At 35.0% G+C, this 25,420-nt stretch overlaps 1 protein-coding gene across 2 annotated transcripts in view; it reads left to right on the forward strand.

The window, feature by feature from the left end:
- The window catches only part of LOC133336435 (tyrosine-protein kinase Dnt), a 63,152-nt gene that overhangs the window by 12,866 nt on the left and 24,866 nt on the right, over positions 1-25,420 (forward strand). The window contains exons 2-6 of one of the 2 annotated variants that reach the window (XM_061544727.1): positions 10,570-10,697; positions 11,492-11,729; positions 11,907-12,075; positions 13,310-13,470; positions 13,740-13,882. In XM_061544727.1, the coding sequence (XP_061400711.1) occupies positions 10,570-10,697; positions 11,492-11,729; positions 11,907-12,075; positions 13,310-13,470; positions 13,740-13,882 (839 nt within the window). The remainder of the gene's footprint in view (positions 1-10,569; positions 10,698-11,491; positions 11,730-11,906; positions 12,076-13,309; positions 13,471-13,739; positions 13,883-25,420) is intronic. The other variant, XM_061544728.1, reaches the window with a different exon arrangement.

Genomic DNA, 25,420 nt, shown 5'->3' on the forward strand with positions numbered 1-25,420 from the left:
GTTGTCCTCTCATTTCATTGTATTATGTCCCTGCTCTTAAGATCTCTTCATCTTCCGGCAAAATAGGAATGAAAAACGAAAAAAAAACATCGTTTTGCGTCACCGTGTGTCTCATCATGCCATTGCTGTCTCACAACACATTGCCCCTGTATATTTGCTCAATGAATGAACGAAGGAAAGACAAACAAACACTGCAACATAAAGAACGAAATATATTGAAAGGAATAAGACGCGAAATTAAATTTCTTTGTTGCATTATTTACTCATTGGGATCTAGACATAATCCCATAGCTTTCGCTTTGACAAAGCCTTGCGACTCTGTGCTATGTGTGCGGGTGTGTGGTTGTGAGTGTCGCCTGCCTTGTAGTTGGTATCCTAGTGTCGAATATCACCCACTCTCTCGCTCATTTGCCACTGCCAACTAATCCCATACCACGAACTTGGAGCCAAATATAAACGCATTTTTTATCTTGGTATCGAATAACAAATAAGAAGGATATTTTTTCTTCCAGGGAATTTGTCTTATGAGTCGCTAGAGTACAACAACATGGCCATGGGTGGTATGAGTGGTTGGGTGGGCAGATGGCTGGCTGGTAGATTGATAGAATTTCTATTTACATTTGTGTGTATGTCTGTGTCAGTGTAGTGTGGAAACTCTATAGATGTTAGTCAATATCAACAGAAAACAGCAACACCGTCCGTTAACGACAACACAACAGCGACAAGTTAAAGTGCGACACTAACACAATGCACTGTTTGGCCCACAGTTTGTTTTACGTATTTTGTTGTTTTTTTTTTTTGCCTTCAAGATCGCAACATCATCATGTCGTCGTAATATGTTTTCTTTTGTAAATTCAACTATAACAGCAACACGAAAGCAAAAACAACTACAACAACCATGACGTTACATGATGATAAGGACATTTGAACATTCTTGGAGTAATGTTTTGAAAACGAAATTATACGACGGGGATATTAGAATGATTGAATTTCAAATTGTCTGCAAATGGAAATGTTCTCAAGGACGTTGAAAATTTATATATATGTATTTATGGTTGGAAATAAGCGAACATGTATTTATTTATGAAAAATTAAAAAAAACAGGTGAATAACGTTTTTAATAACCGAAATGTACATTTTCAATTGCATACGTAATACATATTTCAAAAATACATTGAACCTGATAGTAAGGTATTGAAGAAAAATATAAAAGAAATCATTTTCAAAATACTTGTGGCAAGAAAAAGAACACAGTGGCAAGAAAAAGTGCACGAATGGTTATACATTTTCTACTAAAACGTCTATAAAATATTAGTTTGGGGAAAAATAAATATATTTTTTCGGCCGTTGGCTGTGCTGATAGAATTCTCGTAAAGTATCGATCACTCTTTGACAAAGACGAAAATGCAAGCCAAGCGGCTAAAATTGTGAGTGGTCCAATTTTTGTTTCGTAGATTCCATTCAGGAATTTTTGATGTTAAAAATGCAACTCGCATAGGAAGGCCAGTCGTCGAAAATGTCGATCAAATCGGAGTAATGATCGAAGTTGAGCGGCATGTTAGCAGTCGTAACATCGCCCAGGAGCTAAAAGACTGTTTTAATCCATTTCTATAAAAAATAATGGTTTTTTCCCAACCTAATATTAGTAATCGCTTAATATTTTGTTTTTTTTTTTTCTTTTACAAGTTTATGAATTGTGTTATATTTAATATTATTTATTATTTCTGTTTATTTCTATTATATCGAACATTGGGGAGAAATACACTAAGTACCAGTACTCGAACATTCGAACGATAACTTTTCATTTTTTGTTAAATTCTCAAGTCAAACAATGAATCCATGATTTGTCATTTGGGTTGCCCCTAGAACCGATGGAGACATTAATATGCCTACTTAACAACAATCCTCGTATTTCAATGTATTTAAGATAGATTATCTATTGCGTAAACTAAATTGTATTCCTTTTACGCTCTATTGCGTACAAGCTTAACTCATTTTATTTCTTCCACTTGTAAAATAAGAAAATCATGTCCCCTCTTTAAGTAATAGCAACATAAATATCTGCCTTTCACAACATTTGTGAAACATTTATCTCAAAAAGAAAATCAAGCCCTAAAACTATTACCAAATTCATCGTTAAGATGTTCGTCTTATCATACTGTCCTCGTTTGGTAATCATGATGCCTTCCTTTTTGCAAGTGTTTGCAACGAGTTCGTACCATGTTAAAGGATGTGCACGTGCATACGAGTATTTGTCAATGTGTGTGTGTGTGTGTGTGTGCGTCGGTATGTCAGTGCATTGTAAATTGTTGATGGCGCCTTTGTATTAGAAATAAGGAAGCGAATGAAATGAATGGATGCATGTTTACTTAAGTATTTCGTAGTATTCTTCAAAGACTTAAAAAACGACGAACATAAAAACGGAAACAAGCAACGACAACAGACGGAAGGTTATTTAGGGGGGCCACTAAGGGCTCAAGCGTCTGCCGGCTCCCCTTCTTGCATTTCCAGTTGAATAGTTTTGTATACAAAAATGGTTCACGGTCTATATCTTGGGATGAGTAACCTCATCAATGATGTGGTCCCAAATAGCGGGGGTCGTCATTTATTTTTATAAGATGAACCGTTCGTTCGTTCATTCATTGCCTTGTGAAATGGATTTTTAAGTAGAACAAAGAGAAACAATTTAAAAGAATTTTAAATCCAATTATGGAACATTGAAGCTCGCCATTTCACCCAACTCTACGTCGTGTCAGTTTCATTTCATTTTCTTAGAACAATTTTCGTCCCTTTTCTCTCATTCCCTTTCGTACCACGCATTCCGGTATTGTCGTTCGTGCCGGATTTCTCAATAAATCTCATTTGGCACCCCGTTGTCATATTCATTTTCGTTTAGTCTCCCTTTTATATGCTGCGTCAAAAGTTCATGAGCAGCATTGTCAATGTTGCCATTGCTGTTGTTCTTCAACGGCATTGAAAGTTTTTCAACTCATTGCCTTGTCCTTTTGCAATTGCCTTAAGATTAAGATTTATATCCAATGTATGACTGGATTCTTGAGAGGTATAGAATGTGAGTGGGCGGGAGTGCGAAAGAGTTTGAGTGCTAAAACTAATTTTCCTTTCATTTCAAATCAACATGTTTTTTGTTTGTTTTCATTTCATGTCAAGAACTCTCTGCCCGAGAACTCATGTAAGCTTTAGTCTGTGTGTGTGTGTGAGTGTGTTTTTGCTGTTCGTAGAAATCGTTACATAAAAATTGATGGCTAGAAACGAATTTATTTCCTTTTGAAATGACATTCGAATGTGGCTCAGCAGCAATGGTTAGCTCATATTCTGTTGCTTTGACAAGTGTCAAAAACATTCATTGATTTTTCCTTTCATGCGGTGAGTACAGTGGTTTCTTGTACGATATACGCTACAATTATGGAATTTTAATTTCAGATTTAGTTTCCAAAGCAACTTCATGTTTATACGTTATTCCGAATAATCATATATACAAAATAATATTAAGTGCATTGTTAAAAATATATACCGAATTTCACTATTTAAAAAAAAATGTAAGAAGCGAGGAGAGTTGTAAAGCGCTAATGCCAAAGTTTTTGTAACCTTCTCATTATCGGTTTTATTATTTTCTATTTGACTATTTCTAAGTTGGAAGTACAAAATGTAGCAGATGGAAGTATAAAATCATAGTTTCTTAAACTTTTATGTCCATTTTTGTGAAGAAATGCTTTTACTTTTGGCGTTATCTAGCCTAATAATATTCCATTAAACATTTGAATCGTGAACGGGGCAAAAGTTTTCTTAATATTTTTTGGGTCGAAAGTTCCATCGTTCTCTTCAGATTTCGGAAATTCACCACAAGGCGACCATGTCGCTTTTCTGTGGGTTATTTTTACAAAAATTAACAAAGCTTTGGAGAGTTTTCTCTTTGACATTTCCTTTTTAAGTTTTTTTATATTTATCCTTAATGACCTTTTCGTAAGTTTCTAAATTTTTACTAGCTCCTTATTAATAATAAAAACAATGGTTCTTCAATGTTAAAAACAAAACTTTTATTCCACAAAATTAGAGTTCCAAAGTCAATACTTTGTTCTATTTAAAAAGGTATTCAAATTAGCAGCACCTAATCATTTCGCGTGTAAATATTACCAGCAACAATACAACTTATATTTCCCATCCCGTTTTTCTATTATCGGTATTTAATATTTCACACCCACCAACACATTGCCCGTGCCGCATGATTTATAAGCCGCGATAAAAACATTCCACCAAATGGTCAACTTTTTTTTTGTATTTTATGTTTTACCTTTTTAGCAGAAAGAAAACGAGATTTAATTTCGAATTTCCTTGGCACAAAACACAACGCAATTACATTTAGTATTTCAAAACCGAACCACAGAAACAACATGAAAAGGCGGTCGGTCGGCATGTCCTTGCCTTTTTGTGTCCACTGTTTCGATAATTCCATTTCTTAGTGCTGTTGTTATTATTGCAACTAGGTTTGTGAGCCTTTTTTGCGATATTTGATTTAGTTTGTGATTTTGTTGCTGCTTCCATGCTTCGTTCATTCGTCGTTTTCTTTTCATCTTCACTTTTATTAATTGCTCAATATGACATCGTAACAAGCTCTTAAGCTGAAAACTTGTGTGGAGGACACTTGAAGTTACAAAATGCTTGTTGAGTTTTTATAAGATTTGTGCTTTGTGCGAAAAGGCAGAACCAATAAAATTTCCAGGCAAACACAAAGGCAAAAAACTACCAAAAAACAGCCCATATTTTGCCCGACCAAACAAACGACAAACATGGCATGGCAACAGGACATCCATCAACAACCTCAAAATCAAGACAAGAAATTAAGAAATTCTATTTCATTTCGAGTTTCCTTCAACATTGCCAACAGTTTCCTCTCGAGCAGCCATCCCACTTGGAGATGTCCTATTTTAGCAAATGTCCTTGCCACAGACGAATTTTGTATTCATGCGAAAAATGTTTGTAAAACTGTTGCCATTTAAAAATTCATTCGAAATAACTTCATGGCTAGTTGTTGCCGGTTGCCACAGTCTGTGTCTCAGCCGCCACCCCATCTGCCCGGTGATGTTGTTGGCACTATTATGGTCTTTCATTTCCTTATTACGCATTTGCTATGCGGCCCCTTTTTGTGCAAGGGGGAGGTCCCAATGAAATGTCTTCTTTTTTTGCGTTGCTAGCCAATGAATGTAATTTGTCGTTTATTTTCCTGTTTCTTGCAAGACCTGCCATCCTCCTCATCGTCGTCATCATCATATCCTGCTGTTCTGTTTTTACCTTCCTTTGACACTCTTCTGCTCCATAGTATTACGGTAAAATAGTTCTATACTTAACTGTTCCTAGCTGATTTCTGTGCATTCCCCTTCTTCGTATTTCTCTTGTTGTTTTTGTGTGAAGTGAATACAATTTTCATCTTTTTATTTCTTATTTACAATGAATTCGTCTTCACTCTGTGCTGTTTGTTCGGTCGAAGTTTCTTTGTCAGAGGGTAGAAGTAAAGGAAACTGCAACAGCAGCAATGGTGTCGCTACTTCTACTACTTCATTTAGTCGTAGATGGTAGTTTTCGAGCGAGCCACGAATACAGAGTATCACAGGATGGGGTATTGTTGATGTTGTTCTTGTTGTTTGGCAACGGAAATGCTTAGAATTGAATAAAGTTAAGACAAATTGAAGTGTTTAATATAGCGAACAAAAACCGGATGGTTTTATTTTATTGCATCTCAAATTAAGGGGTAATTTTTAGAAAAGAAACATTTTTAATGCATCCATCGTATGCATGTCTAATGAAGTATTATTTTGAGAATGAAAGGAATGAAAATTGCATTGTGTTAATTATTTCAAATTATTTTTTTCATACCCAATTGGGTTTTTGACAAATGATTTATTTTCATAAGTGAATATGGGATATTTCTAATTTTCTGCTCAACATAGTTTACTATTTTGTCAGGACTATTGAGGAATAATCAAAAATATGTAGGCTATTATATATTCATGAAATATCTGTATATGGTGAAAGCAAAAAAAGTTGTAATATCGTGTATACAAATAAATATTGCTATTCGTGATCGCTAACTCAAAACCTACTGCACCTATTTTGACCAATCTTTATGTACATGCTTTATGGGGCGTGAGGAGTGTTTCTGTGTAGTTTGAAGTTCGTGGGACATTATGGCGCAATCTTTAGTTTTTGTTGTGTTTTTTAGCACCGTAACTTAAGAAGTATTGCACCAATTTTTAGCAAAGTTTATTTAAATAAAACATTGGGCGTGCGGAGTGTTTTTGTGTGTAATTTGAAATTCGTCCGACAGTTCTGTTTCAGTAATCGGTATTTGAACAATAAGGTCGATTTAGTGCATCTTTCATTCATGAAAATAAAATTTTAAGCTAGTCAGCTAGTATTTGTATATACCATAAACCGATCGATCTAATTGTGCCCAAATAAATGGATCTCTGGCCCAAAATGGATCTTCACGAAACTAAACATGAAGTTTTAGCTTCGGTCTGGGGTGATTTACTTAAACTTTTAACTTTTTTATGTGAAAATATTTCAAGTTTCATTGGAAAAACAAGTCCGACGAAAGAGGATATTCGAAAGGTATCACCAACGGTTATGCCGTTATTACTATAAATATGACGTTATTATTATAAACATTTCATCATATTTATTTTGACCAAATTTAAGCCCACTACTTCGTCCACATGGATTTTTTGTTCCTTCCAACAAATTATAACATCTGTTTGAGAACTTTGTTGTCGTTTATTGTAAGCAAACGCATATAAATCACAATGCATCTAAGATTTATAAAACATTTATTTCACAATGTATAGGTTTTACAGAAACCTTGCCACACTTTGCGACATAGAGCAAAATTAATGTGTCTCACGTCTTCATTGTAGACAAATGAGCAATTCTTTAATCTTGATAATGTCACAAAGAGAATGATGTGCGGTTAAAAATGAAAGCGAAGCCGTAATTCTAATCCTAAAATATAAATTTATTTTTTAAAGATCAAAGTTTTGCTGGTTCTAACCCTTAAAATCTCTCTAAATACAATTGCATACACCCATAGGAGTAGGTCTAATATTAAAGTTATTTTATTCCAAAAAAATACCAATCTTCTCCATAATATTTTTGTGTAAATGTTAATGAATCCACAACAAATATTATCTTCGTACCGCATCAACTATTTTGTTTTTAGCGCTAAAGACCAAAACTTAAGTGCTAATATTCCCTATTTTCCATTTCCACGTATCAAATTCTCTATCATTTCTCATTTTTCTTCTCAGCCTCACTTAAACAAAATTGCCTATCGATTTCCCATAAATCATTCAAATTTATCTTCGCACCACTGAAATGACAAACGATTTCTTATTTTATCGCCCTCAATAGAGTTTCCCAAATGAAAACACAAAAAAGAAACCTCTAGACAATTAATAATATAATTTCTCAACTATTCTGTTTATTTAAGATAGATTTGCTACGAAGTGACTAATGATCATCTGCCGGACATTGTTCGCAGTTCATCAAACTTGATTTATTGTTCAATTGTAACAATTTGGTCAATCAAAGTATTTTTTTTTCTTTCAATATTTGTGGGTTATTCCTTCCTCTAAAATACACCTATGACATTAGGAGGGTATTGCCCCAAAAATTCTCCGTTCATTGTTTACTATTGGCTTCCGTTTTTAGCACTGGCCATAATTCTTGGTGATGGTAGTGTTATGTGACTTTTATTTGTCGCCACACACAATATTTTCTTTTTTCTATTCACTGCTTCCAACTTTCGCCACACATTTTTACTAACAACAACAACACCAAGAAACAGATAACAACACGTACATGAACAATAGACGAAGAAGAAGAAGAATGAAAAGGAACTGGCGTAGTTGGAGAAAGGAAACATTAAATCTCTCAAGAATTTCATTTAAAGCTTCCGTACATCCAGTTGGGATGACAACAAAAACACAAAACATTTCCTCTTTGCCGTTTGCTGCAGAGTGCCAAACAAGCATGAGCCCTCGAGCACGAATGCGAGACAACAACAATAAACAGAGTAAACAGTTAATTTCTATTTAGTTTAGTCCTTTTTATACAAAGCGAAAATTGATTTAGGATTCAGTCGTTGTTACTCCTCTTGTATCTTTTTACAAGGAAGTACACAGAGTAATTCATTCTCCGAGTCAGCCATTCATCCTTGCAGAATTGATGCAATAGAGTCACCACCTTGTATTTATGGGGGGGTTAAGGGTGTGTGGGAGGTGTACAGTGTGTGTGTCGTACGCAGCCATAAAGGGGAACTCGATAAAAACTACAGTGGTTGAGTCAAGTTAAACAAGTGTTAATAGTTATCTCTCTCTCTGTCATTTGACAAGGAACTTCGGGAATAAATAAACATATTTCAGGAAGTAGTATTAAATTGTTAGCGAATTACATAAGGTAAGAAGGGGGTGGTGGTGGTAGATTTTTTGTAGCCATTTGCCACACAAAGTGTCATCTGTTGTCCGCCGAAGTCATATCTCGATGACACAACATCTGTGGAAATATCATGCAACATATCCATTTCCAAGCCCTTTTAATGGTGTCCTTCAATAGTTCGACACTGTCCATTAGGTTTTATTGTTTTGGGCACATTTAGATGTGAATTAATTAAGTTTATGACCACATTAGTTTTATTGTTATTCTTTTGTTTCTTTTCTTTTCTTCGATGTTTTTTTTTTCAATAATTATGTTGAGGTATCGATCTCAATTAAAACACATATCAAAATATATACAGAGTTTATATTAAGAAAAATAGAACAATTTTAATTGAATCAGTATTTTTACAAACGCAGGTTACAGTGTATTTTGAGAAATGTAATAAATTTTCATTTATCCTGAATAAGGATAAGATTTATAAGAAAAAAATCATTATCCAAATATACGAAGTAAAAAATAATTTCATAATTTGATATAGTTTTCTAAATTTGCAATTATCTGTACAATAGCCTACCTTATTACTGCAGATGTTGTGTATTGTTATACTTAGATTCAAGAAACTATCAATTTGGTATATACCCTGTTACCTAACTAAAGAGTCTGCAAATTTGGCATACCCATCTCTTGGAGTGTGAAGAACGCCATTGCAGCATAGTTTTTTAAATCAGCTAGCATTCAGATTTCTTGCGGAATGGAAGACTTTTCGCCGAAACTTTCAATATAGAATTATTTTCTAACCTGAAGAACTTTTGAGAGCCCACCTATTGGTAGAGGGTTTTAAAATTTCGACCCGCCGATATTAAATTCTATTTACTTATTAAGTACTAAAAACAATTTATATCATTAAATTTTCAAAGAGAAGTATATAGTATACATATCTGGCCAAAAGTTTATAGACAGCGAACTTGTCGATATAAGCGACAAGAATTTACGATCACAGTTGAGAACTTCTGAAGGAAATGTATGTCAACGAGGATAAATTCATACGTCTGCAGTGAAAAGTTATAGCGACTCCCTATTTGAAATATAACAATTATATCACAAACATAGAAGGAAAAAAACTAATTCGAATCTTTAAAATATCGCTACACATTTCCAACAAATGTCGATGATCCACTTAGTCTATTTATATATGCGAGTATTTCACAAGCACTTATTTTTTATTATTATTCTAATTTTAAACTGAATTTTTTATACGTGTACAAAAATCGGGTAAAGCGAAATTATTCTTAGGGAAGATCCTCAGAATTTTAGATAAAAAAATATATTAAACACATTATAAGAATACAAAATTTAATTCAACTTCTAATGACTGCAAGTTTTTTTCTGCAAAACAACCTATGGGTTTATACCATAACCACTGTTCACTAGATGAAAGAATACCGACAAACGAAATACCTCGTTGCATCTCCATACAGTCTACAGTTCTAGAAAGGAACAACTTTTTTGGTGAATTGATAGAACTACACCATTCTCTCACAACTACAAAAAAAAAACATAAGAAGTGCAGGGATCCGCAAATTACAATAAAAGAAAGCCAAAAACCAGGCAACAGATTTATGTGAGTTGTTTGTTTATATTTATATATTTTGTCTTTCTTTTCATTATTGGTTTGATGCCGCTGTTGCTGCTTGATGCTGGTACTACCACCACATTTCCGACCTCTGCAACACACGACGCGACATTCGCGACTTTACATGGGAACTTCAACTCATTGATATCATCTTTTGTTGGCTGCCTGATATTACATTGTTGTGGCTTATTGTACACGTGTGCTCGTGTGTGTCAACATGGTTGGAAAACATGGCCCTGCCTGTAATGTTCCTTTCGTGTTTGGAAACAACATAAACTACCAAACTTTATGCCAAAAAAAACAACAACAACTACAACAATAACGACGGAAATAACAACAATGTAACATTTGGTGTGAAAATAATATCATTCGAAACATAAACAACAACAACTACTACTGCGAAACATTCTCAAACAACTTCTACGACGACAACTTGGGTGGAATGGTGTCGCGAATGTGTGATTTGTCCAACACTTTATAAATGGCAGAATTGGAAGCGGATTTATTCTATGTACACGAGGGAACAATAAACACATACGCAATGCACTTTACCGTGCCGGTGCCGGCAGATGTACATGACCTCGAATTCTCATGGCAAAGTCTTACAGCTTATCCGGTAAGTTTTTATAATAAGAACATTTATCAAATACACTCTCCCACACAACCATACACACACCCATCCACACACTTTTATTCTAACCGAAATACTTAAGCCAGATTGCCAGCCAGCAATCCAGCTGACAAACAAATATTAACCGCACAAAACATTTAAACTCTTACCGCAAACACTATGCACTCACACACACCAAACACGCCAATTCATCCCATCCTACCAACCACCCTCAACACTATTGCCTCAATTCACGAACAACTCATCACACCTTATTGTGAACGACACCTCGTCCTCACCCCACCCACTCATCATATCCACCTACGTCACACTACGCCATACGCTGATAATGTGTGGTTGTGTTACTCGATATTTTAGAGTTAATGTGCCAATGTAAGTGTAAACATTTGTGACGGAGTGACTGCCTGACTGGCTGGGTGGCTGCCAGCCTGGGTGAGTGTGTGAGCAGACCTTTGGCTGTCTGCTCTATCTATCGCCTTGTCCATTTTCATGTGTTTGTGCAAGGAGCGCACTTTTTGTGTGGCTTTATTATAAATTTCTGTCTATTTGACTGTCCGTCCAAGTGAATTTGGTGGGTGTTTTGGATACTGCTGCTACTGCTACGCGTTTAATGTTGCCCTTAGCTTGGAAGCAAGCAAACAACCATCCAACCAACTAACCACTCAAAAACCAATTTGCACTCCATTAACCACCAATTTTTTTTCTATTTATTTTCTCCCCCTCTGCTCCACTGGTTCCCGGCCCGGATTCCATATGCCCGTTTGCTCCATCATACATAGCTGCCATATGCAATTACCATCGATTATGACCATGATCAGGAGGCATTGGCTACACCCACCCTCAGCATACCCGAGAAAGGTTATGTGCCACAGCAGGTGGAAACGTTTTTAGTGCATTTACCCTGTAGCGGCAATATCAGCGAACAGGTCCCACTCAGCATAAATATGCTGGTGCGGGGACCGCCACGCCATAATGATACCAAATTACATTTTAAGCGGGATAAAATCTGTATCAAAGGTAAGTGCCTCCCATGGTTTTTGCAATTTTTATTTCTCACCACCATTTCATGCTGGCATCAGTGGCAGATGACGAACGCCGACGAACGCAAGACGTAGACGAGGAATAAATCATGTGTTTTTGCATCCCATCCCATCGCTTTGTCCAATAATATGCGTTTCTTCTATTCAATTCAAGGTCTATTTCCAGCTCCCAATCAATCACCGGCTCCTGCTCATGCTCCCTCTCAGGGTCCTGCACTGTTGGGTGCAGCAGCCTGTGCCTTGGGTTTAGTGCTGGTTGTGGGCCTGATAGCCAGCACAATGTATTTGAGGGCACGCAAACAAATACGCCAGGATTCACTGCAGTAAGTATGCAAAGAAAATAAAATAACAGTAATGTGCATTTTGTAGGAAAAAGGAGGAAACTCAAAAAAAAAATAATATTGGAAAATTGAATAGAATATATTTTGGGAGGGATAAATTCAATAAGAATCGGCAGGTGTTAAACGCTATTAGATTTGGGGAATATAAATGAATAGGAGGTGTAATATATTTCTATAAAGCGTGCAATGTACGCCTCCTATTTATCGATATATATTTTTCTGTGTGCTATGTTAAGATGAAAGTCCAACTTAGCACTTCATATTTTGCATATTATACAAGATAGTGTAGGAGACTACTATAGAAATGATATCGAGTTCTAAACTACATCGGCAAAAGTGGAAGGCTTTTCCGACTGATTTCCGACTTTTGATGTAGCTGATTTTTACAAAATTTTAAGACATTTCTTATAATGAACAGGTTCAACCGCATTTTAACTAAAATAATAAAATGTCATCATACATTTTTAACAGATACTTGTAATGTACCATTGTTCCAAATTGTAAAAACGTCAATTTTTTTGAGAATCAGAATATATTAGGGTCTACAATATCAAAATTTCATACATTATATTTACAAAAAGAACCAATGCTAATCATGCCAAAATATTAATATTATTATAATGATTTGTGTTTTTTTTTAATTTAAAAATCATAACAATATTTTTACGACAATTACTACTTTTTTTCAAAATCCCAAAATGTCCTAATAAAAAAATTCAAAGAATTAAAATGCCTTATAAAATTATGATGATGTAAAAAAAAAAATAATTACAAAATAAATTATGAAATAAAACACTAATCCGTATAATAATAATAAGAACACGAGCCATAATATGGCATTTCGTCATCTAAAAATTTGGCGCAAATATTTAATAGACCTCACAAAACTAAGACCTTAAACCATAAATTTTGGCAATTTGTCTTAAAGCAGCATAGCTTTCTTTGGCGCAAAGACCAGCCTCAGTGCCGGCATATAACTCCATCATCTTTGTTTGACAGTTAAATAAATTATGTTTTTTGGATGCCACAGAATAGCAATTTAGTCATTTAGAGTAACATCTTATTACCGTTGTTATTGCCAACAAACAAGAAAACATCCCATCAGACAAACATCCCGGTAGTTAACCTGCTTTAAATGGTTCTGTGTAGCAAAGCCTTAGCCTCTGATTAATTGACGTAATTAATCCTGATTATTTCTTCTGTTTGTTTTGTTTAGCACCAGTTTTACGACAGCCGCTTATGGTAGCCATCAAAATGTTTTCATACGTCTGGATCCCTTGGGAAGGCCACCCAGTGCGAACAGCGGTTCCTATGCCACCATTGCCAGTCTCAATAAGTATCCCCTGGAGACTAAGAAGTCCTGCAACATATTTGAAAGTAAGTTAATGTCTATTTGTATTTGTTCCTCACTAGCAAAAACACGCACACGCATACACACACATACAAATAAACATGCAAATCTTTGTTTTGCTCTTCAGGGGCTATTATTATTATCATCATCATCCTGTTGATATAACAGAAACAGAAATATTAGAGCGATGAGAGGAACTTCTACTACCAATGTTGACACGATGATGTTTGTATTTATTAACGTTCGTGCGTTCTCTTTCTCGTTTTCTTTTTGTTTTTATTTGACTTTCTGATAGAGTTTCGCAGCTCACCAACACCATCACCATATGCAACAGCTTTACTGCCCATGGGCGATCAGATAGCAGAGACAATTTATTCTAAACCAGAATCGGTGTGTCCCTCGAGAATATCGTATTATGCTTCGTCGCAGCTAACCCAGGTATGTACCAAGATTATATGAAGATGGATTTCTGTTTTTTTTTTTTTGCATTGTATGAATGGGGGGTAGGTTATACAAAGAAGAAAGGGGGAACGGAAAAAAAAGCAATTATAAAATATTTTAACTGATAAACAATGAAATGTTAGGGCACAGTGGGGGATATTTGAAATGTGCAATAAATGAGAATATATATATATATATTCAAATATTAAACACAATATCTTGTATTTGTTGGCCGGAATATTATCGTCATCAGTTAAAATGTTTAAAGGAAACTTCGTCCATGAACTGTGTGGCTATAGACATCGTGAAGGATAATGCAGTTCAAAGAATTTCAGAACTGCAGGTTAGATTTAAGACGTTTAAACTTTCACATATATCATCTATGTTATTACCCAATGTTCGACTAGTGTAAAATTCGGAAGGAGATATGGGGAGGAGGAGTTAGCCTTGGCGAACTTCCGGTTTACCGCATAAGACTTCCACCCAAGTCATACGTGGAATTTAAAATATATAAGAATTTATTGTTCAACGTTCTGATTTTGTCCATATTCTTGGAGTAGTTCCATGAACATATTATCTACTTTTTAAAACAGAATCCGATTCAAAATTCAAGTGAATGGGAGTAAAATTTCCCCATTCCATTCCCATTGCTTGTGGTAATACTACGGCTGCCTGAACGCAGTGATAATCCCTTGTAGATATTAAACTTTTTTTTCAAAAATGTCCCCCATTGTATGCCATAGGCATTGGAGATAACTGGTTAAATTGAGTTGGCGGGAGGCCAGACTACGCCAACCCCCAATGGTTTCCTTAGCATACAACACCATTTCAGCTTTTTGCTTTTGGGCAAAAAATTAAAGCACATCTTTGATTTGACGTGTTTTATTTTATTTTTTATTATAGAAACTATTTAAAATACTCATTTTTTCGTTTTCATTTGTTTTTATTGTTTTATTGAGGTCGTTGGGTTACTGGGCAAGATTTGTACTCCTTGATTATATTGGTTGGCTTCTCCGGGTTTTGTTTTGCACAACAAAACACTAATATCCGGCAAATACTGATGCTGGAAGTCTTAAGGGCTTGTTGTTGCTGTTGTTTCTGTTGCCTCTGTTAAGCTGTTTTCAAATAAAAATATTTAAATTTTCAACACGTGCCGGTGTTTAAATGATTCTGTTTTCTCTTCATATCTGAGCGCACCAGTGTTGGTTATGTTGTGTGTGTGTGCTGTGCTGGTCTTCGGGTTATACTTCCTGGCTGTTACTTGAGATCTGTAAACTTGAAAACGTGCCAAAGGCGATTACTTTTATGACTACTTGCATGTGTTCGGATGAATGAATGAGTGTACAAGGCTGCGATAGATACACTCACACTGCGCGTCGCCTGCTCAATAGACCAGCAAATATTTATACGTCAATATTATATTTCCCGGCAAATCGACTCACTGGCACACGCACACCACATACTTAAACAACATTGTGAACAACAAGCTTCGGTTTTTTGTATGCAATGCATCCTTTTTTATTTTTTTGTTGCTTACCTCAAACAACCAACGAACGAATAAACGTAGCGGAAAACACCAAAAGAACATTTCCACTTAAAACGCCATACAATACGTTTTGAGAACTTCGCAGTAGCTGCCGCAGTCGCAGCAGCAAGAACGGTGTATATTGAAGCGGAATTTGGTTTTTTTATCCTTTTGTACTTCACTTGAACATTTGAACTTTAACTCTTTTTATTCAAGCCGCGTAAACCGGCTAAGGAGCTGTGCCACCACGCACTCTTACACACAAACACACACATACATTTCGAATAGCTCTCTGCCAAAGTTATCCTGTAAAGAAATAGGATTGGGTTACAAGCGAATGAGCAGTTATATTTAATTCCCTTTGGGAGATTTCAACTCATATATCGCTATTTAATTTTCAGCATCCAAAACAAAAAAAGAACAAACGTCAGGGAGGAAAGCGGACATACTTTTCAATACACTTAAGGCATGTTCCACTTTTGCTTTTTTATTTGTGTTTGCCATCTATTTGTGTGTTAGCTAAATCGCTTTTTATGTTTCTGCTGGTGCTCATTTCATTTCGTTTTTTGTGTTCAAGAGATAACAGTCGTTGGGTGTTCTTTTACAGCTTCTAACAGCGAGCCCCAGTAAATGAAAATTTAGTTTATTATTTGTCCTTAATAGAAATTGTGTGGCGTGACAGGGCTGGGCATGGGGGATGGGGGATGGAGCCATTTGCTTTATTAATGTGCATTTTATGCTTGCATTGCATATTTCAAAGCGATTTACTTAAATGTGTTTCCCGTTTCTTAGTTTCTTTTCTTTATTTTTTATTTTCATTTACTGATGCCGCTGCCGGTAGACTGAACGAGATTAGAATCTAACCTCAGCAATTAAGGCGACCAAGTTTAAAGATACTACCAACAAGATAAACGGCTTTTCTTTATTTCCAATTGCATTCATAGTTACAAATGTATATAAGTGTGTGTGTATGTGGTTGGCAAATAAACGTGGAATGGGGAAGTATAACCAATTGACATCAGCGATATTTTAAGATGATTTGAATAATTATCACAAATAGTAATGGGAAATATTTTTTTCGCTTATAAATTATTTGTTTAGGTTTCCGAGAGAAAATTGGAAAAACTGTATTTTAAAAATTAGTTCAAATTATTTTCGAAATATTAATATCCGATTATTTGTTTGTAGGGTACATCACATTGTTTTTTTTTCGTTTGCAAGTCAGGGAAAAATATAACATATCCTTTATAGTGTATACTAAAGAATAGAGATAGGTCAATCTTGTTCTGCGGGTAAGAGCGATTGAAATGGGAGCTACATCGGTGCACACTTTGCAACCCCTAGAAATATTCATTGCTATAAATTCCAGATCAGAGTAAGATTATATGCTTATATAGTTAGGTCATCCGATCTGATAAAAGTTACGATCGAGCTCCAAATATTTGTTACACAAGCTTTATAAAAACGTTTCAACTACAACAAGAATATTTGATATTGAAATATTCATTGCTATAAATTCCAGATCAGAGTAAGATTATATGCTTATATAGTTAGGTCATCCGATCTGTTAAAAGTTACGATCGAGCTCCAAATATTTGTTACACAAGCTTTATAAAAACGTTTCAACTACAACAAGAATATTTGATATTGAAAAAGTGATATATAAGACCACGTTTTGGAATAGCCATCTAAACCGAATTGGCATTTCAGATTTCACTGATTTCTATAATCGCATTTCACTCATTTTTATAATCCTAATTCTATAATCGAATTAACCGACCTAAGTGACTGTGAAATCAATAATATCAATTTTCATTTTATAGAAATGAATTTTCCTATTAAATTTTAATTGTGAGAACATAGGGTTTTTTTAATCTAACTTTATTGACTGTTCATTTATTTTATCCGTTCTTATTATTTTTCCCGCAGATGTATATAGAAATATATATATATATATATATATATATATATGTATTTCTAACCCAAGGATAAAGTTATATCTTCCATAAATGTATATATATATATATATATATATCCCTAATTTTTGTATCGGTGACTAAACAAGTCCACTACCACCCCTGTTAATTATCGAAATCCCTTATAATCCATAATTTTAGAAAAAAAACATAAACTACTTAACGTAATTTTATGTTGAAAATCCATTAATAATGGGCGGATAATATATATTTGAATTGTGATATAAATGAATCTAAGCGGAACATGTGCGTTCACATTAGAGGGTATTATTTTCTGTAAGACTCACTCACTCACACACACACAATATTAATTGTCCGAAATATGGAAACATAATTATTTTTACTGTCAGTAAGGCATTAATTAATTGTTACATTTAATTGAACACCGCCAGCTACATTTAATGTATTTTCCCAACATATGAAGTTGTTCTGTAATAAGGGGGGAATATAAATTAATATACGCATACACATGATGAAAAAATGTAGAAATGTTTATATTAATAATAATGTTTAGATAAATTATATACATAACATACATAAATACTATCAAAATAAGAATATCCACACTTCCGCCCTGATGATGGGTATATTTCACTTATCTACTGTATTCGAATAAATATCTTGGCATGGATTAGCATAAAACTAAAGTTTCATTAAACTAATCTTTGATCTGTTATGAATAAAGGATTTTCCTTTCTTCCTATCATTCTATTCATATACATATGGATGTAAGTATGTGGTGTGTTCCATCAAGGATACTTCCTTTAAACATAGCCAAAGTATTTTTCTGCTTGGCGGACTCTTGTCAAAATGCATTAATGTCCAATTCAGACGACAGTCTACCGACGTGTGTGGCTGAATGTGTAAATAAGCTCATACATATTTGCCTGGGCATGAGTGAATTGTGGGTTATCATTACGACTTGAAAAAATTTACATGCATAAATATTCATATATATCGTTGTGTGTGAGAGTGTGAGTGTGTGTGCATACATTTGTTAGCAGGTTTGCTTATTATTGACATGAATTGCCGGCCTCCTCCAATGTACGGCTCACTAGGACCAACTGAACCCCAACATGTTGTTGGTTTTTTGTATTTCGGCGATTATGTGAGGTTCACATTTATGCCTACCAATGTTTATGTATGAGTTAGCTTCAGTGTATAAGTATTTGCATCTTTAAACATTCGCAAAAACACGCAGTTGTGCTCCCCTCTGCTTGGCAGGATAATTCACCCAGAATACACAACAACACTGAAATTCTGGCAAAAATTTGCCAACAATGTTTGCCTTAATTGTATGTATGTAGTGGTGTAGGCTGTTAATGTATGCGTATGTATTTATATTTGTTTAGATTTCAATTTCACCCTCATTACTTAGTACAACGATACACAAACACACATACATGTGCAGCCAGACATAAAGAAAAAGCTCCAACACAAATACCATCACTAAATTCCACCAAAGTCGTCCTCCTCCTCCTCCTCCCCATCGCCCTCTCATTTCAGGCCATTAGCCTTCAGTGCCATCAGCCACATTAAAATGAGGCATTCTTTCATTTGTTTTTAATAAATCCAGAAATTAAAAGAAATGCCAGGATAAGCAGGCGACCCACTTACATAAACACATGTAGAAATACTCACACGCACACACACATATTCCTCTCCAGACGTATGCATTGCACGCTTGGCTTAGACTACATTGAAGTAGCTTTGGAATGGTGGGTGGGTGGTGGTTAAATGGATGAATGGTTTTGGCGTTTCGCTTGGTGAGAGTTCTTTTGCAAGTTTTTGTTGTATTCCATATAGGACTGTGTACCCCAAATGTTGGCTGCACTTTCGTTATGCACAACAACATCACCACCACTACCAATGTAACAACAATGAACGCAGCAGCAGCAGCGCCAACAACAACAACAATATCTTCGAAAAACAATAACACACAAAACATACAAAAGAAGCTACATTCCTGCACATGGCTGCTGTGGCAAAACTTTTAAAAAGAAATTACATGAAAAGCTGCAAGGGGATTAGTGTGATCAGTAATGGAAATTTTGAGATTTATACCATCCACCACAAAGTAGAATGCAACGTCGAAATTTAATTCAGAGACTTCATAAAATATTTTTCTATATATTCTTGATCAGAATCAAAATTTATATTGATTTAGCGATGTACGTCGGTCTGTTGAAAACACTACAGAGATAGCAATAGATAGGTCTTTGAAATTTGATATATACGTTGCTACTGCCCCTATGATGTTTGTTACTGAAAACCAAATAATAATTTAGCCCATTTTCGATATTTTGAAGGTTTCAGAAACATTGTCATGAGAAGTGGTTGTAATTTATATTTACGGGTTCATGACAATTAAAAAGCTTTTCAGCAGCTTTTCTAGGCTCAATTTACCAGCAATATGAAAATACATAGGCATTTGGTGTCTTCATAGGGCCTATTGTCAGAATATTTTCAATGTATTGACAAAGAAGGGTGGGTCCTTTTTTTAGGAGAGTTTACGGCATTTTCCCTCCTTTGTTGATGTACGTTAAAATTCCGGACTCTTAGCAGGGTAAATAACTTGTTTACAGTGAAATTTCTTTCTTTTTCACGTAGTTCTCTTTACTCAACTATATCTTACAACAACAATGATCCAAAGTGGTGTATTTTCCTTAATAGATTCTGAAATTTACTTTACAAATACTGGAGAAATTGTCTTGATTCATATATATGTATATAATTATTAAATCTGCCTCGTACATTAATTGCAATAAGTATCGCAGCTGCGTGCCGATGTATGTAATTTATAAACATGCTACTCGTCGCCAACATCGTTTGTCGTATTCAACCAGTCGAAGCAGAATTTAATGAATTTCCAGACTTGAGCAAAAACAAAAACTTCCAGTAGCTTCTCATTTAGAAAGAACAACAACGCCATACCAAACCAAAATGACTTAAAGGGCAATAATAGCAAAGTTACGCTGTGACAGCAATAGCGGGACGATGACTTTAACCAGCCTAAACAACAACAGCAGCAGCAGCAATAAAGCTATGCCAAGGCATTCCACCATTGTAATGAATAGACGTAGTTGAAATGCCTTTGGCGTTAATGTCCAGGAAAGAGAAGGGAAGGAGGCATTGGATATTGTTACAAGTTCCCTGTACGTGTGACTGTGTATATGCGTGTGTCCCTATCCTGTCGTCATGAAATTAGACTAAACTGTAATTGTTGTCGTCAAAAGCAGAAACTTTGTTTAGCATAGTGTTGTGGCTGCCTTTGTCGTCGTTGCTTTTGCAATTGACAATATGTGCGTATCGATGTGTGTATGTGTGCGCCCAATGCATGGGTCCCTGTCTGTGTTTGTCTTTTGGGTTAGTGTGAGCTTATTTTCCCCCCATTAACTCTAGGACTCATTTACAACATTTACTTGCCATTAAATCAGTCTATAAACGTTTAAGAATTTAGCACTAAAATGAAAATGAAATGAAAGCAACAAAATTAAAGGCTATAAATGAATGAGTGGCAGAAAAGCAAGAAGGAAAAACACTCCACATAATAAAATTAACACGCATACATCAACATCTACACACCCACACAGATACATCATTTGGAGAAACATTTACATCAACACATGCAGCCGGAAAAGGAAGTCAAAGTTATGTTGAGTTCAGTTCAGTTTATGTTATGTTATGCATTTGGTGGGGCGGGGTGGAGGCCAGAGGCTACGGCATGCCTTGGGGTTTTTGCTCTTGGCGCAAATGTTAAATAAACAATCCACACATCTGTTGCAACATGACTTTTTGCCAGTTCCGTGTTTTCAACCAGACTAAATTGCAGAAGGCGGCATTGAATTGTTCGTGTTTTGTGGAGTTGCTGTTGTTGTTGTTGCTGCTGTTTTTGCAATTGCCATTGTTGTGGTGTTTGTGTTCGTTTCATTTTGCTCTAACATTGTATGTTTAGTCATAAAGTTTTTTTTTTGTTTTTTGTTGAACGCTGGCTATTAGCCAAAGCTTTACATGATTTTCTAAATATTTACAGGATTTAGATGTCTGGCTGGACAACAAATTTGTGGCAGTTGTGTTTTCGCAAATAGCATCTTAGTGCAAACAGGATGACGTTATATTGTCAACATATTGACAGAAAGGATATAAACTTTAAGAAATGCGCCTTTGTTTTAGCAAGCTAGTTGTGGAGCTTCAGTTATTAAACGTAGAATAGTCGAAAAATATGGTGTATAATTTAATAACAGGGCTGAAAGGTTGGGGAAAGTATATAACAACTCTACATACAGTCATAGACATATGAAGTCATCTAATATTTAATAGCCGGAGGGGGGAGAAATAATATCAAACCATTGGAATATTTCGATTGTATACAATGATTGGCCATTGAATTTTTCCTTACGAGCAAGGAGTATATAAAGTTAAGTGAGGCGCCCGATTGACATTAATTATGGTTTTATAAGAAGTGTGTATATATTACGTTCGTAATATAAACTCTCCAGAGAAATAATTTTCTTGATCTTTGTAATATTCTAAGGGCAATGTTTGTGTAGCTCAAATTGTTAACAATTTCATTCGATGTTTAATATATATATAATATTCTAACTCATTGTGCAGAAACAGGACGTATTTTTTGTATATTCAACTTAAAGATAGTATACGGTCGGTCCTCGATAATAAATTATAGCCTAAGGAGTTTTTTTTTACCTCTATAACCGTTTTACGTTTAAGTTTACTAATCACTAATTGAAAAAGGGGTCGAAAGATCTCTCCCCAAGTGGGAGATAAGGTGTTAAACAAAAATATTTATCGTGTTTTGTGTCAGTAATATTGAAGGGATGGTATACACGACTTCCTACTATTTTCCCGTAATTATTTGTATGCTCCACATTTTAACTTTATTCAGCGTTAATAACTGATTACCTCCTAACCTCCATAGGACGAGATTATTTTTAATTATTGCTGCTAGAACTTCTCACACATTTGTTAATCTAATCTATTGAAATGAAAAACAATATAAAATTACTAACAACATAAAACAGAACATTATATTTCATGTACGTTCTTTGTTTTTGTGTTCTGTTGTCTCTTAATGTCGGCAATATGTTTTCTTTGGGGCTTTATTTGTGAGACTCACCTCAACCGGTGTTTTCGTCCTGCAGTTTTTGTTTTTTGGTGTCTGGGATGGAGGAAAGTAATTGAAAGCCTTGGCTATATCCAAAACACAAACAATGAAGCATTTTTAATGTTCGTCTAGATGTACATCATCAACGAAAATGGCAGCAGCAACAACAACAACAGGTGCTAATTAAAAATGTTGTCGCCCCATTAAATCCACTTAATGGGCTATTTCCCCCCCAGTACGCCATAGACGTTTTAGCAAAAGCAAAACACAAACATCAAAACATCAACAATAGCCAGCCCTGACAACGACATACTTGCAGGTCTGGAAAGAGTTGTGTTGTTCTTGCTCCCCTAAACGGGAACCATGTTCCCCCTTCTTATATTTACGATTGAGATGCACATAAACATAAGTTAACGTCGACCTTGTCCCCAGGCCCTTAACCAGCAAACAGACCATATCTTTAGTACCCTTCCTGCATTCCTTCATTCCGCCTCATTGACGGGGCATTCTTTAGACAATTGAAATAAAAAGTAATGTTGTTGTGTTAAGCAATAATTCTCATTAGAAAACAAATGTTCATTTACAAGTGTACACACACACACACCAACAGACATAAATACTTTCACACAACCACAACCCTTTCAACATAACAATGAAAAGTGTGAGACCGACGAAGGAGTGTTTCCAGGAAATAGGTTCTGCTGTTCAAGTTCAGTGTTGGAAATCCCTTTTTTCACCCTGATTCTATGAATGCGATTTGCTTTCATTTTCATGTTTTCCATTTTCCCCTACACTTCTAGTGAAATAAGGTTAAGTGTCCCAACAAGAGCAAAAGGACTACAAGATTACACACACTAATACAATACAAACACAGACATACACACAAACAAACGAACAAACAGATAAGCAAACAATGCCTGTCCCAACACAATAGACATTCGAATTAAAGTGTTAAATAATGCGGTTGAATTTTCAATTTCAAAACTCTGAACAAAACAACTTAAATTAATGAAAGAATTCCATTAGGTTGTCCTTTAAAGGACCTAAAACAATAATAGACAAAATACAAATGAATAGGAGGATAAGGCAGCAATTTAAGATTTAACCTAAGCTGAATACTTGAAATTTGATTCGGGATTAACGTTGAAACCATTCAATTCAATTGAAGAGAACATTTAAATTAGTCTCCGTCTCCATTTACCGATGTCTGTCATAGCCGACTTCTTACGAAGGCCATAAAAATAATCTTGAGGCTGTATAAATGTCGATTTTATGAAGAGGGTGAGAAGTGATGGGGCCTATTCAAATTCATTCATTAGAAATTAGTACTCACATTGTTAATTAATTGGATTAGTGGTATTTTCAAGTAATTGTGCCGTAGTGGGGCTTCTGCTGTTGCCAAAGACATTTTTAATCTTTTAAAGGGGAATAGAGTGTCCGTTTGTCCCATAAGAATTTTGAGGAGTAATTGTAAATGTTTAATAGAAAAATGGGTGTTAAAAACCGTCGTTCTACTAAAGAAGTGATTTTGCGAAATCCGCCTGTCAATCCGGTAATATAGAATTGATATGGAAAATATTTCCCAAACAACATTCCTTTTTAACACTTTACACACTTTATTAATTACAATCCACATCTTTCATGTATATTTCAAAATTTTAGTTTTCCCATTTACATAAATAGTATATTCTGTATTGGGTATGGGGAGTTGAAAATAATCATTTAAATAATACGAGATTTGGGATGACAAATTTTTATTCCAATGTCCCCATTGGGAAAATATTTTCCCATATAACAAAAAGTATTCTGAAAGCGTTAGAATTATTCTTTAAGCTTGAAGCTCCTGATCATCACTAATCACAACTATATCTAGAGATGTGTCATCAGAATTAGTGACGTAAATGACATTCATTTCCGACGTTTAATGCATATGTCAAAATCGTCGTAAACCTATCCAAAGCCATCATGCTTTTAACAAAAGAGTTTTTTCTATTAGTTTTCAAACTTAACGCATAATATATAATAATGGATATTTGGTGAGAAATGCTTAAGGATTTTGTCAATTTTTAGAATTAAAATATAGATTTTTGAATTCGAAGAAACTTTAAACTTTGACATCCTTAGCCATATTTTAAGATGTTTTTGATCAAAAGTTTATTGTTTTGGATTCACACTAAACGATGGCATTTTAATGCAATTTCAAACATTTTATTTTTTTAGTTTTCCACACTGTTCAACTTTCGCGGAATTTTACTGGTTTCCTTTCAAATTCCTAAAGTGTGTCCAGAAATAAATTTAAAAATTCGGCATTTACATCACGAACAGTTCCTTGTGTCTCCCACCAACTTTATCGACTTAAGTTCAAAAAAAAAATAATCTATTCTTTTTTGCGGTTTCCCTAAAAAGGCGTTAATGCCTTTCATGAACTCCACAACTATTCACATAATTTTTTATAGCGAAAAACAAAATATAGACGAAGAAAAAAATGCACATTAAACTCAACTATTCAAAACAGGAAGTTCTTAGACCAAAGCACAACGTTGGTCACTTACAATTAGCATAGTTCCAGAGTGTATTCTGGAGAACGGTTATTGTTGTGATAGTTGTTTGTGTCTTGACATAAAAATAACAACATTCGCTTTTTTCGTTTGGGAAATATTCTTGGGTAAAATGAGTTTGACCCCAAAAAGATGTGGCTTGCTTTTTCCGTTTCCTCTTTCATTTACTGTCGCCTTTTAATAGTTTGCCTCAATTTCACTTCACTTTTATTCCATTGTCGCTGTATCGCGTACAAAATGGTAGGTAGCACTGCCATCAACAGAAACAAAACAAAGTCTGCTCCATTTTTGTGAAACCAAACAAAAAACTGAAACATCAACGCCGTCATGAACATCAACATTGTCAACGTCATC

The sequence above is a fragment of the Musca vetustissima genome, unplaced genomic scaffold (genome assembly GCF_032173495.1).
Source record: "Musca vetustissima isolate MV318-11 ecotype Yass unplaced genomic scaffold, APGP_CSIRO_Mvet_v1 utg4709, whole genome shotgun sequence".
Taxonomy (NCBI): Eukaryota; Metazoa; Arthropoda; class Insecta; order Diptera; family Muscidae; genus Musca; species Musca vetustissima.